At 51.6% G+C, this 14,992-nt stretch overlaps 1 protein-coding gene across 1 annotated transcript in view; it reads left to right on the top strand.

Annotated features, from left to right (window-relative positions):
• The window catches only part of CCDC33 (coiled-coil domain containing 33), a gene marked incomplete at its 5' end in the record, with an annotated part of 113,439 nt that overhangs the window by 30,361 nt on the left and 68,086 nt on the right, over positions 1-14,992 (top strand). Inside the window, 2 exons of the mRNA XM_081292854.1 lie at positions 10,813-10,946; positions 14,683-14,792. Of these exons, the coding sequence (XP_081148980.1) occupies positions 10,813-10,946; positions 14,683-14,792 (244 nt within the window). The remainder of the gene's footprint in view (positions 1-10,812; positions 10,947-14,682; positions 14,793-14,992) is intronic.

Raw genomic sequence — 14,992 nt, 5'->3', positions numbered from 1 at the left:
GTCTACTTGGCTCATCTGTGGTTCTGCATCTCTTCACAGAAGCCATGTCTGCTTCCAATGTGACCCAGCTTCTGCACTGAAACTCCTTTCTCTAGAGTTCCTAGTGACCACCCTGCCTCACCAATGGTATCTCATCTTATGCAATCTGGCAGTGGCATTAGCCCCTGGTGACCACTATTTTTACAGACCTTTTTTTTCTCTTGGTTTCTAAGACACTGCACTCTCCTATTTCCCACTATGACCAGACCTCTTTGTCTCTTCTACCTGGCACAAAATGTTGGCCAGTCTAAGGTTTCTACCTGAGGCTGCTTTCTCTGTACTCTCCTTCTCTATGAGATCTCATCCCCATCCCGTCCTCAGATAATGACTTAAAAAAAAAAAAAAAAAAAAAAAACTCCCATCCAATCTATCAACGGAGTGTGTCAGGTGTCAGTGTCTGTCTGTCTCTCCCTCTCTCTCTCTTTTTTTTTTCTTTCTGGTACCAAAGATTGAACCCAGGGGTGCTTATCCACTGAGTCATCCCCAGCCCTTTTTATGTTGTATTTTGAGACCTGGCCTTGCTAAATTGCTGAGGCTGGCTTTGAACTCTCAATCCTCCTGCTTCAGCCTCCCAAGTTGCTGGGATTACAGGCGTGCACCACTGCGCCCAGCTCAGTGTCTCGGTTATCTCTTGAATTTGGCTGCTTCTCTCCACCAGCTCCAACTGGCAGTAAATGTTAATGAATGAATGAATCTGGCCCTGTTTCTAGATAGTTGTGTGGGTTTGGGAAAGTTACCCCACTTTTTGACGCCTAACAGAAGAAAGCCATAGGGCAGTGGAAACAAGCCAGATTGGAATCAGGATGCCAAGTCTGGCCCACTAACCCAACTCCCTGTGTGACCTCTGGCTAGTCACTGACCTCTCTGACCTCAGTCTGCCCATGCCCAGGATGTAAACTTCAGCCTCCATGCTGGTGCAGACTGGCTGGCCTGGGAAACCATCTCAGTTTGTTAGAGCCCCAGAGGGGTCACTTGAGATAGATGCCACATCCAGGCCCAGTACCAGAATATCTCCTGGTTGATCTGGGTCTGGCTAGAGGCCCTGGTGCCTGACCAGTGTCCACCACCTGTCTCCCAGCTTGACACAGAAAGACCTGCCAGTCAGAGCACCGTAGGGAAAATAGTGACACTGACAGGTGGGAGTACCCCAGTGGGCAGGATGGCTGTAGGGGAGGAACCAGCCAGGAAGCAGCCTGTGGATTCTAACCCCAGGCCAAAGGCTGGTGGAAGGGCTGCCAGTGTTGGCAGCTGCTGCTTTGGCTGCCCAGACCTAATGAGTGGTGACAGGAGCAGTGCTGAGAAGGGAGGGCACGGCTTCCTCTGTGCACATGGGCAGGCTCCGCTCAGTTGGGACAGAGGGTGGGCAGAGGGCCCATCAGGGCCACATGCAAAAGAACTTGTGTTTTGATTGTACACCTGAGAGCCCTGACCTGGGCCCCACATTAAGTCTGTTCTAGTCACAGACTGAGCCCTGACCCTGGTGACTAATGGGCACCGAAAGGAGGACAATTGCTGGAGGTCTTGGTAAAAGACAGATGTTAAAGATGTGCCTCCCATATACTGGCAAATATGCCAGGAGAGTATGATTCATGTAACGAAACTGTCACCCAGTCCTGTGGACTAGGTATTTTATTCCCATTTTACCGGTGAGGCTCAGAGCATTTCCACAAATGAGCCAAGTTCACAGAGCTGGTGAATTCCTAAGTGAGGATCCAGAATTCTCAACTCCAGAAGTTTCTTTCCCCTGCATTCCCTGCCTCGTCGTACAGCAGTTTCCCCTCTTGGAAGCAGACTGTTGGAATCAGGATCCTGACCCATGCTTCCGGAGAGAGACAGTGACCAGTCTGGAGACCCCTCCTGGACTCTGGGCTCCCCTTTCTCCTGGGCTGGCCATGGACTTTGACCAAGAGCTCCAGAGGGCAGGGATCTGCATGGAGAGGGCGGAGACCTGGCATGACTCACAGGTGACCTTTGTCTCAGCAGCCAGATGGTTGGGCTCAGCAAAACTAACAACAGGAATAAAGCAGCCCCCATTTGCAGATAATGTCCCACTGTAAGCTCACTGGGAACTCTGTTCTCTATACACTCTGGCTTTAACAGAGCTGCCCTAGAAGGCAGGCTCATAACCCCATGTAATAGCCAAGAGGCTGAGGCCCAGGGGCATGAAGAGATTGGTCTGAGGTCCTGTGGCTGGACAGCAGAGTGGAGCAAAGGAAGACAACTGTTACAATCTGACCACTCATCCTTTCCAAGCAGGATGCCCCTGGGGGAAAAGACAAGGTTAGGGAGCAGGCCTTGGGTGGAGCCTGGAAATCTATCCCCCCTGCTGGGCCCCAGCCCTGTGGCCTGTTTTCCTGCCCACACCTGCTCCATATTACTTTGGTCCCTTGAGGCTCAGAACCTCAGAATTTTTGTTCAATAAGAACTTTCCTGTATCTCAAAGCTATAAACACAGCTGGTGTCAGTGGTTAAAGGAGGGCTGGACTGAGACACCCCCACCCCTAACCAGACTGAAATTACAAGGATTCTTTCCAGATGTTCCCCATCACCTCCGTTCAGGGCCCTGAGGTCTTCTCATGCCTGAAACATGAATTCAGACCCAAAAAGCATGAGCTCTCCCCCAGGGTGCTGGACTCCTGCAGAGCTGCCCAAAGGGCAGTGCCGACTGGGAGAAAGTCCATGGAAATGTCAGGTAGTAGGCAGGCCAGGGGGCCTTTCCGGTGTCCTTATCACATTACACTTGGGCTATCTCCTGCTTATTCCTGAGCACATGCAGAGCAGCTTTCCTGGCTCCTCCCTCCACAGACACCATGAACAACCAGGGGCTTGATCCCCCTGTAGGTTTTGCCTGGCCTCCTTCCGCCCTGCCCCACCCACCATGGGCTTCAGGGGCAGAGGCCAAGTGCTCTGGCACCTGGCAAAGAGTGAGGTGCCAGACTGGACAGGGGATGGGTTTCTGGGTTCCAGCTCAGCTTCTCCTGCCCTCTGTCCTCCCTGTTTATGTCACCTTCCATCTCTCCACACACCCAGTAAGCGTCCATCAGGAGAAGCCACACCAGGCCTGCCAAAGTCAGTGCCTTCAGGGCCCAATCAGTTACATAAACCCTGGAGTCAGCTGGTGCATGATAAAATAGAGAACAGAAGAGACTGGCAACCCAGCCTCTAGTCTCTTCCCACTAATTCCTGACTTGGAGGAATGGGGGCGTGGTTTGTTTTTTGGTTTTTGGAGAGAAGCAAGAAATCCAAATTTCTGTGCAAAAAATTGGCCAGGTTTTTTCATGCAGGCCAAACAGCTCTGGTCAGTTAGAATCTTTGCAATGGCCCCTCCTTGTTTTCCCCTCCTAAACCCTCAACCCATGTCAGACTCAACAGTCGCATCCAGATTCACTGACTAGTCTTCTCCAGGGCAGTGACTTGTAGGAGTAGACATCTCCCCCTTATCTTCACTTCTAGAATGGTCCCATGACCTGATTCCTCCCCCGTCTCTGGTCACTGTACTGTGGGATCCTTTTTGTCCTATGACTGTAAATGTCAATGTTCCCTGCTCAGCCTCTCCTGGGCATCTCTGCTTTCCCTGGGATCTCCCTCAGGTCAGGTTTCCCAGCCATCCCCAGAACCCCTGTATCCAGCTCCAGTCTCTCTCCTCAGCTCCATGGACCCACTTGTCAATGTGCATGTCCACCTCAGACTCAGCCTTCCTAGTTGACCTCCTCACCCCTCCTCTAGGAGTCCACCAGGTGCCTGGAATTTTGAGACACAGAGCACTGTCACCAGGGAGGAGCCGAGCTCAGGAGGTAGCGTCCTGGTCTGCAGTGGTGGAGCCAGGAGCCAGAACTCACAGCCTGGCCTGTGAGCCCTAGTGCTAACCCACCTCTCCAGCCTTCAGCCTGGATGGCCTGGAAATGTTCTGGGTTCTGTGATATTTATCTTTGGGAAGGGCAGACCATAGCCTCCCTACTCCCTGCTTCCACACAAAGATGGGAACCAGGAAGGCCTTCAGCTGTTAGATGTGACCCTCTCTTCTCCTGTTAGTCATTGTTTGACTTCCTATCTGGGCCTGAAGAAAGTGCTGAGTGTGTGTTAGGGGTGTTTTGTGTGTGTTGGAGAAGTAGGGGCCTGAAACAGCCCAAGACTGTGGCTGGGGTCTCACAGAATGGTTCATGTGGCCATCAGAACCAGAACCAAGATCCAGCCACAGGGTTCTAGTCTGGGATAGAGAGACCAAGATCCAGGCTGAACTAAGGCTCTCAGGGCCCAGGCTCCATAGCATGGCTCTGCTTCCTCCCTCCTCCTTGGAGATATGCTGTTGTGATATCCACTAGAATCTGAGCACCCCTTCTAGCCAAGAGCCTCCTTCAGGGTGGGGCTAAGGAGCTGCCACAGGTCCCAGCACAGGCCCAGGGACTGCCAGGCAGAACCACAGAGGACAAGCTGTCCTGTCTCCCTGTGCTTTACCACAGTCCATCTCACTTCCTATTAAACACTCACTGGGCCCCATTGGGCCTAGGCCAGGATCTGGAAACTGAGCTCCTGTGGTGTCCAGACAGGTCCCTGCCTCTGAGGTGCTCACAGTCTAACAGTAGGTGCACAGGTAACACTGTCCCTACTTACTAGTCTTTTGCCCATAATCTCCCCAGAGGGCAAGTGAGCAGGCTCTAGCCCCTAGCACTTAGGCATCATGGAGGCTGGTCTCTTTGGAGTGACAAAGGGACACCCAGACCTCAGAACTTGGACTGAATATTATCCCAATTAGGCCAGGAATAACAATCAGAATGAACCTCCTTCAGAGGTTGGGAAGTTCGCCTTCAAGTCTGGCCCAGGTTCCTCCTACACAAAACTTCCTACACCAAAAAGGGGTTGCTCAGAAGAGGATGTGCAGAGCAGCTGATGAGTTGAGAGAACCCTAAATCATGGAGAGATCCTAGGAGTTGTCTCACCCAGGCCTACACCTTGCCGAGGGCACTGTAATTCCATCTCCATAGAGTCGTGGTGTTGACCGACAGTGTCCCTTCCCCCTCCACCAAGAAGATGGTCCCCAGTGTCCCTCACCAGCTATGCCACAGGGTAGGCCACAGTGTGGAGCTCCCAAGGCTGGCAATAGTGTAGACGGGGGACTCTTCTTGGTCCTGCACTGTTCCCAGCCTCAAACAGAAAAAATAAAATAGAATAAATCTGGAAAACTAGAAAATTCCCTTTCCAGGAAAGGGTTTAAGGTGTGACAATGTCCAACATAGGAGGCCTGAATCTAACTTTGTACCAGTCACTGTGCAAAGTGGCCTACAGTTCTTTTTTGGGCCATACTAGGAGACTATTCCTATCTTGCCCACCTTCCTGAGTGCCATGGGTAGGGACCAGGGCTGCTTGTTTGTTGCCCACGATGCTCCCCAAGAACAGTTGGGGTCATTTCAGATGAAGTGTGGGGAAGGATGGGCTAGAGGAGAGGCATTTAAGTTTTTCAGAGAGATTTTTGCCTTTACCAGAGTTCCTTGGAATGTGCCCTTGCCTACTCCTCCCTGCAAGGGGAGGATCTAGGCCCAGGCAGATGGGGCGTCTTTGGTGTCCAATTCATACCTGCCTTGTGCCAGAGACCGTTATTCTATAAATCGAGGCCCACCTGTAGTGTTGTAGCACCATCAGCAATTAGTGATGGTTCATTAGACTCCAATTAATAATGAAACCCAGGATGAGAGCCCATCATTTTGCTGAGAACCACCATGCTCATGTCTTAAGTGGAAGCTTCCAGAGAGCTCAAGAGTCCACAAGGACCAGCTGCCTACCCTCAGTGTGGGGCTGGGGAGGGGTACGGGGAGTGGGGCACTGTTGGTGGCTGAGTCCAGACAAAATGAGGGAGGGTGAGAAGAGAGCTTCAGGCTGAATTCTCCCTTCTGGATTCAGTATGTCTTCTCTTTGAGCAACTCTGGGTACAACTTCCTACCCAGCATTCCCAGGGGAGCTTGGCTAAAGCCCAAAGTGTGAGGACTTTCCCCTGCTGCCTGTCTGGCTTCAGAGGACACTGCAAAAGGGCATGGAAGAGCTCAGTCAGGGAGGCCCATAAGCTTCTCTCTCCTGATTACCTCAATCCGCCAAACCTGCATCAGCCAGACTGTCCCTCCTGTGACTTGTGCATGAAACCAGCTCCTGGCCTGCTCTGAGCCTTAGGCTCTTTTCTCCAGTTCAGAAGTTTCTTTTCTCCATCTCTGTGAGTCTTGCCCCCTTTGTGGAACCTTCTTCCCTCACTGGTCCAGCCAGTTAGGCTCAGAAACAGGAATGCAGCCTTTGACCATCCTCTTCGGATGACCCTCTCTGTAGAGCCAACACCCCAACTCCTGTTCCTGTTGCACAAGGCTAGGTTTCTGGATCAGGAAAAGGTCATTGGGTTTTTTAGTGCCTTCCAGGGATGGAGGGACTGGCCTTGGACTCTGGCTATCTCTTGTATTTCTAGAAGATGGGAGAGTCTGGCATCTCTGGCTCAGAGGCTGGCATGGAGGATTCAGGCAAAGGAAAATTTCCCTGTCTTCTCAGACAGAGGTCCAATTATGACATCCCAGCTGCTGGCCTAAAGTACTCTCAGTCTGAACCTATCCTCCCACCTTTCTCTAAGTATCTCAGGTGGGCCAGCAATAGGGCCATGGTGGACCCTGTCAAAGGGTCTCAAGACCTCTTGTCCCACTGTCCCTCCGTCTAAAGATCTTCCCTTTGTTCATCCTTTTCTGTGCCTGCCTATTTCCTTCCCAGGGAGCATCTGAAAACATCCCTTTGGACTTTCCTATCCTCCTGGGAGCTTGCCCAACCCAAGACCCCAGCAGCCAGTATAATCCCAAATTCAAGCCCTTCTCTTTCCTTTGACCTCCTGGTGGCTGCCCTGTGATGGGCACTCGGGACAAACTGGCCTGCCTGTATCCCAGACTACCAAAGTCCTGCCTGGTAGGAAACCAGACTTGACTGTTGTGCATGTTTTGATGTTTTGAGGGGAGTGAGAGGCCAAGAGGGCCAGGAGGACCAGCAGGGCAGCTGGCAGAGGTGGCTCAGGTGTGAATAGGAGACCTTGAGACCTTGACCTTTGAATGTTGGCCAATAGGGTACTAAAAATGGATGACACTGAAGCACACAAACCTCTTTGGAGTAATGGAGGGGTAGAGGGCTGGGGGAGTTGCCCCCTGGGGGTGCCCAAGCTCCCTTTGTGTCTCCATCAATGTCCTGTGTTTTTCCACTGCTCACCTCCACTCAGTAGCAGACATGGGAACCAGACAACACATCTTCCCTTAGTCATGACCTTGCAGAAGGAAAGAAAATTTGTTCTCATTCCCTCCCACTCACAGCTGTGCTAAGGCCTGGCTCCTCACCCTCTGCTGGAGTGGGAGTGAGCCCCAGGGACCTCAGGCTCGGGACTGGGGTTTGTCAGAGACACTTCACACCACTCTGCACCCTGGTGGAGGGCTGGGCTGGATTTCTCTCAGCTTGGAGCCCAGGACTGCCCATCCTGCCCCTGATTCCAACCCCAGGCCCACACTTCTAGAGCTGGATTAAATCTGAGCTCCCAGACAGCAGACCTCACTGTTGGTTCTTCCTGCCCCTGACTGCCTGGCGCCAGGCTGGAGGGTCAGGGCAGGGCTTTGGGGACAGGGGGATGGGGTTTCTGTCCTTGCAGACAACCTATAGGGATGCAGGCCTTGGAGAGGCCCCAGTGGACCCTGAGGTTGCACTGGGAGCCCTGAGGGAACTCAGGACCTGGAGACCTAGAACTCAGGAATGTGTTCAGCTGGGGGTGCAGAATGGGGGCAGGGAGTGGGGCACAAGCTGGTTCCCTGCTCCTATTCTGTAAGAAATCAGAGGCCCCCTCTTACTCTCCAGTTTCTAGAATCACATCAAGGCCTAGAGGAATCAGCTGTGCCAGGAAAAGCCATTACCCTGACAGCCTCCCTCCACCTGCTAAAAGCCTCCCTTCCCCGGGGGCCTCCCTCTCACACTCCATCTCCCTCACCTAGCCCTGGCCACCTCTTTGGTGTGTATATTCAGGGGGGAAGGGAGACTTAACTCCTTCTAGGCCTGAGGAGAATCAGCCCTTGGCCCTGCCCCATAAATAGTCCATCTCTTTCCACCTGGAATTCCTCCTGCCCACTTCCCGGGAGCTCCTGTAAAGAAGGGGAGGGGAGCAAGGGGCCACAGAGATCAGGGGGTGGAAGACAGGCTGGCAAGTACAGGTCATGGATTCCAACCCGAATTCTGTCCCTGTACTGGTTGTGACTTGGCACCTTTGGTTCTCTGGTGCATACAGGGCCACTTGAATATCCCTGGGGGGTGATGAGCTGATGTCATTCTGTGACTTCTGGGATGTATAAGGACCCCCTTCCTTCCTCCTGACACAGGAATGCTCCTGTGTGCTTTTCTATGCTCCACCTCATTTAGGTCACTGCTGGGGGAGACCACGAGGCCTGATCCTGCATTCATGCTGCAAGGGAGCAGGGGTGGGCAGGAGGGACCTAGGAGAGCTCAGAGATCTCTGACTTTGGGAATACTATCAGGATGGCATGAGAAGGGCCTTATATTGCACCCACCCCTCAGTTAGCCACAGAGAGGAAGGGGCCCCAGGGGTGGAGGAGGCAGGCTGAGTTCCCCTGCCTGCCAGGCTCAATGCCTTGGCCTGTCCAACTTGGCAGCCTCTCACATACCCCAGGCCACAGCAGCCCTCTGTAATTGTAGGGAGCCCATTCTATCCCTCAGGGCCCACAGGACAGGTGGTGTCTGGACAGGTCTCCAGCTCTCTGGGAGTCGCATCCTTCCCGTCCCAGTCCTCCCTCAGGGCTCACCTTCCTTCCCCCCTCATGCTGCCCTCCATCAGGTCCCATTGAGAAAACACAAGGTGGTTCTGTATCACAAATAAGAGAAGTGCATGAACTGGGGCCTCCTGTTTGCCAAGAGAGTAACATGCTTTCCTTCAGATACTCAACTACCCTCTGTGGCAGGCACTGGTTAGAAGAGCCAAGGCCCAGAGGGGAGCCAGCCACTGGGGAAAACATGGGCTTAGCCCAGGTCTCTGAGCTCCAAAGCCTGTGCTTATCCAAGGATTTCACAACTCAGCCAGGGCAGCCAGGGATCCCCAGGTGTAGAACCGGAATTGAGTCATCAGTTTTCAATTAATGAAAAGAAACCAGGCCAGAGCAAAGGGGCAGGCCATGGGAGGGTCACTGAGGCTAGGACATTCAGTGCTATTGATTGATAATGAGGAATTATATTTTACTTATATACTAGTAATTAAAAGTAATAACAGGACTGGGGCTTGTACCTCAGTGGTTAGGGTGCTTGCCTAGTTATGTGCAAGGCCCTGAGTTCAATCCCCCCAAAAAACAATAATAGCAAAAGCAACAATAATTACTAACAGTTTTATGATACTTAAAGATGTGCCAAGCACAGCATATTTAATTCCCTTCCTTCCCACAGCGACCCTACAGGTTGTTGATGAGTACATGATCATCCTTATTTTCCAGATGAAGGAAATAAAGCACAAGGAAGCCATGTACCTTACCCAAAGTCCCACAGTTAATGGTGGCACTGGAATTTGGAACCCAAGTGGTGTGGCTGCAGGATGCTGGTTAGAATCATTGTCACACTGCCTTCCAGTCAAAGCAGAGCAGGAGTCCTCAGTTGACTCTTGGAGCCTCGAGATGTGACTCTCATAAGAATGGTTAGGAGCTAGGCCACAGAGTCTCCTAAGTCTAAAGGACAGAGGCAGTGGTAAAGACCAGAAAATTCCAAGCACTTCCTGGAGAAAAGGCACAGCTGGGCTGAGAAGGACCCCAGGCTGGTGTTGCTGATGCATGGAGCGGATTGGGTCTGAATTTCTGGAGTGACTGGCCTGCCCCACATTCCCTTTGGGGCCTCTGAGGGTGCGCTTAGGGCTGGTGAGGACAACACCCTTACATCCCACCTGGAGCGACTGGGACTATCTGCTCAGCTGCCTCCCCTGCTGGATGTATGCTGTGGCTCCCTGAGGTAGGCTCTCTGGGAGGAGACCTCACGCCATGATTGCTGCAGCAATCTTTTACAGCGTCTTTTACAGCCCTGGCAGAATAACCAGAACAATGTCTTCGACACGAGGAGCATTAACTTTGGCATTGAGCTGTCTGATGGCTCTGGATCTCAGGGAAGCCTAACCCAGAAATCTTTGGGCTGCACTGGGATGCAGATTCAGCTCCCATCTCACCAGGGCAGCCTGGTCCTGACAGCCTGTAAGTGCTTAAGGGTCCCAAAGCCCTCACTATCACCCCCATGCCCAGCTACAGGTGCCTGGTTATGGGTGCCCAGTCTGCAGCCTCGAGAATTTGGGTCAGAAGCATAGAGAAATGAAGACCAAGAGGCGTGGACATCTGGGAGGAGTACCACACCACCACACTGTTTAGAGACCCCCTCCCACTAAACAGAACCTAGAGAAGAGGGTCAGGTCAGGAGGAGGGTCACACACAGACTCCTACAGGGACCTTCCCTGAGAAGTCAGGAAGTCAGACAGGCATGGTGTCTGGTGTCTGAGTCAAAGTGAAGGCCACAGCAGTGGCAGCAGATGGTGTGTCCCCAGAGCAGGTGGGTGGGGGAGGGGGGGAAGCCTGGCGTCCACTGGGCCAGGGATGAGAGGGATGACATGAGTGTCTATGTACAGGGTTGAGGGGACCCCTCCATGTTCTGTCCACCTTTCACCCAGATTTATGGACAGTGGATTCCCTGAGCCGGCACTCGGCAGGCAAAGTGCCTCCCTGATCCGCCCTGCCCCTCTTTCCCCAGGGAAACCACATCTAAAGAAGCTGACCACCGGGGCTCCAAAGCAGTCACCTCGGTGACCTCAGAGCCCACCAGATCCCCCATCTGGGGGGAAACAGTGAAAGTGGAGACACTCGCTGAGAATTCAGGGCAAGAAGGTGAGGCTGGGGGCTGGTGGGCTGGTGTGTGCGGGAGGGGCTGTAACACACAACCCAGCCGTGGAAGGCAGAAAGAGGCTCCCCACTCAACACAGCTGGAGGCCACCTGAACCGCCTCCCTGGGCTCTGTTAAAAGCATTAAAAAAAAAAATCATAATACCGTCACGCCTCATCTCCCCAGCCTGCTGGAAAAATGAGTTGTTCCACATAAATGAATGCAAGCTTATCTTTTTTATGACCGTTGTTATTATTTTCATGGTTGTTATTACTGCTGTCTCCCACTGAAATGGCACATTACAGCTTCTTGGCATGTCCCCATGCATCGATCATTGGAGTCACCACCTCCCAGGAGGACCCATGATGCTCCCATTGCTTAGAAGAGAACACTAAGGTTCAGGGAATTTAAATAACTGGCTCAAGCTCAAGTACTCAGCAGAGAGCCTAGGATTCAGTATTGGATTCAGCACTACATGTTTTCACTGGAGCTCCTAGGTTCTAGCTGCTGCCATTTGAGGTTTTTGTGTTGTTGTTTTGTTTTTGTTTATTTAGTACTGGAGATTGAACGCAGGGGTGCTCTCCCACTGAGCTACATCCCCAAGCTCTTTTTATTTCAAGACAAGATCTCACTAAATTGGCCAGGCTGACTTTGAACTTGCAATCTTCCTGCCTCCACCTCCCCAGCAGCTAGTATTACAGGCATACCCCACCACATCCAGCCAAGTTTTGGGTTTTATTAATGTCCCTTACGTCTTCCATGCTGTGGGCCCATCTAACATCTAGTTTGGGTGACAGCTTGGCTAGGCACACAGAAGCACTGGCTGGCTGGTGCAGGACTGCTGTGGGGCACTGTCCACACAGACTACAGGTACCCAGCTGCATCCCTGGTCTCATCCAATCAGAAGACCCTCAGGCTGGCTTCTTGTTGTGGCTCTCCCCAAGAGGACAGGCTTAACCTCTCTTCTCAAAACTTGCCAGAGACTTAGAACTCCTTTTCACCTCACAGATGGCAAAAGGCCACTGCTAGAGACTGTGGGAGGGAGAGAGGGAATGGGAGGGGAACCTCAGTGAGAGGGGAGGAGACAAGTTTGAGGTCCAGCCAGAGAATTTTTTTCTGCTTGTAAAGGGATACATGAAACTATGTGATGGTTTGAGATGACACAAAAGAGGAGGAAAATTGGCAGAGGAAGGCACACACAACTATACGTGTGTGCCTGGGTGTGCACGTCTCTGTGGATGCCTGCATGCTAGTTCATGTGTTCGTGTGAATAGTATTGTGTGTGAATACGCACTGTCTCTGTGCCTATAGGCAGGCATGTCTATGAGTTTTGTATGTGTGTGTGCATGGGTGTGTCTGGCTGCAACAGTGTGATCTGTGTGCATCTGACAGTGCATGAGTGTGTGTGTGTGCACATACACATACATGCATGTGCATGAGGAAATTAGGGGTTGTGGTGTGTGGACCTGGGCTGGATCCTGTCCTGGGCTGTACACATCTGGGGTAAGAGAGGAAAGGGTGTGATGAGGTCAGTAGCCCTGGGGTCCATCTGTGCAGCAGAGAAGGGGCAGGACTAACTGCAGGAGGGATGGAGAAGGGTGGGGAGGCAGCACAGGCAGGCAGGGAATATTGGCAGGCACCTCTTTGCAGATTGAAGTAGCTTGTTGGAACCCGGTTGCTGTGGTGATGCAGGGGGTGGGGGTAGGGGAGATGGGGGCCAGGCCAAAAGGCGGGAGGAGGGTGGGAGGTAGCTCAAGGATGTGTTAATGAAAAGCAAAGGGGGAGCTGCAGACCCTGGGTCAGGGCCAAAGCAGGCGGGTGTCAGAAAGGGCCTGTGGCTACACAAAGGGAGCAGTGGGAGGCCGGAAGGGCGCAATGCCCAGAAAGGAAGCTGATGAAGCATGCTTGTAGCATGTGGACAGGAGCAGGGAGGAATGGCTGTCCACTCCCCCAAGTTACAGCTCATCTGCCTAATAGAGCTCCAGAGATGGGGGTATGGGGGTACTCCTCTTCTGCTTGGCCTCAGCAAATCCTAAGCAGATCTGGGAACTAAGGTCCATCAGCAGTGAGCACGAGGGGCCACCGCCTCCATAGCTACTGTGGCCTTGATCCAGAGCACTGGAATCCCCCAGCTGAGCTCTGCCCAGGGCTGGGTGAGTGTGTGGAGAGCTGCAGATGGTTAGCAAGCAGGAAAATAGTCATGAGGAGCATTTGCACAGAATTGTGTAGCTTAAAACACACTCTCCTCCCTCAGCTATCCCAGGGAAGGGACAGGACTTCTTTCTTCATTTCTTCCTACTTTCCTTCCTTTCTTTCTGTCTTTTAAAGTATGAACATTTTGCACAGCAGGTCCATGGAGCTCAGAGAGGTTAAGTGATTTGCTAAGGATCACAGAACAAGTCAGTGTCTTAGACTGGAACTTGCATTTTCTGACTTTAAATCCCTCACCTCAGTCAATCTCAAAGCCCTTTTCCTTTGAGCATGGTCTCAGCTGGTGTCTTTCCCTCTCTGTGTGTTCAGGGTAGCTGTGGGGAAGAATGAAAAAGGAAGGACAGTTGGTAAAGCCCTTGGTTTCCTTCTCTACCTCCACATCCAAATGACCCATCCCACTCCAAGTGACCTGGCTGCTGAGTTTGGGCTTAGCACTGAGCTTCGCGCTGGCTGAGCTTTCAAGGGCCGGCAGCTATCCTTGGTACTGAAACCTTCCCCTCCCGGGAAGAAAGGCTCCCAAGGGTCTCTCTCAAGCACATTACTCCACCTAATCCTCTCTTTCCTGTTTTTCTATAGATCTCGATTGTATCTCCTCCCTCCTCCATATCTCTCATTCCTCCTCCATTCTTCTCTTCCTTTGCTCCTTTCCCTTCTTTTCTTCCTCCTCAAATCAGACTTCCAAGAATGGCCAGATGCCTCAAGAGTCACCAAATCCAGATTTCTCATCATTCATTTTTCTAGCTGTGTGATGGTGGCTCAGTTATAGAACCCCTCTGTGCTTCATTGTTCACATTTTTAAAGCAGAGTTGGCAATACCATGGTGGGAACTTGTTGAAATAATGGTTAAAGGGTGCGCATTCAATGTCTGGTACACACAGGTACTAAGTGGGACCACTGTAATCTCCAGGGCATCTGTGTTTATTCCTTAAAGTTCATCCTGAAGTTCATGTCATTTAATGAGAAAAATGTTACCTTATTTGAAAGTGTTTAATAAGTGGGGTGTTATTCTTAGTGTTGAGACTAATTTTTATTTACTTGGAGTAGACTTTTATTGATAGTTGCATAAAGGATTTCTGGAGCAGATCACTTTTTCCTTATTGAGTTTCCTCACCTGCAACATGTAGGGGTTGATTCTTCTCCATCCTAAGGAGCTGGTGGGAGTGTTTAAGGCCAGGGCCTTCTTGCTTGCTTGTGAATCTCTGTGTGCACTTGTGTGTCTGTTGCCATGGGGAACTAGGCTTAGTTTTGGGGGTCCATCCCTGGGATGGGATTTTCCTAGCCACAGGGGAAAATCACATTTTGGAGTCCTAAATGCACCTGGCATGGAACCTTGCCTTGCTCAGAGGCTCAGACAGTTCTTGTGGAGATACGTGCACATGTGTGTTCCACATATGTGTATGATTCCTCTGTGTGGCTTGTGCCCCTTGCTCTTAGCAATATCTCTCACCCCTCACCCTCTAACCACACTAGGAGGTAAGATGTTCTAGCAAACCCTGTCCTAACCCCGTGCTTAATTTTTTTTCTCTCCAGATGTGATCCTTAAGGTGATGGACTATAAAAATAAAGACAAGCTGTTGTCCTACAAAATCCCCATTAAATACCTGCGTGTCTTCCACCCCTATCACTTTCAGCTGGCAAATGTAAGTCACAGCCCTAGGCTATGGGCATGCCCTCTGGCCAGAGCTGGTGGGAAGAACTTTGATGCCCTCAAATAATCTCTGAGAGCAAACTTAAGACAACCCATGCTCACTCCACAGTATGACTAGCCTAGGGACTCAGGAAACATCACTCATGGCAGGTAGATAGAAATAATGCCCACAGGAATTTGAAATTCTCACAG

Source organism: Spermophilus citellus, assembly GCF_964194105.1.
Source record: "Spermophilus citellus genome assembly, chromosome: 4".
In the NCBI taxonomy this organism is placed as follows: Eukaryota; Metazoa; Chordata; class Mammalia; order Rodentia; family Sciuridae; genus Spermophilus; species Spermophilus citellus.
Note: the sequence above shows the minus strand (reverse complement) of the source record. Positions and strands in the feature narration are given on the sequence as shown.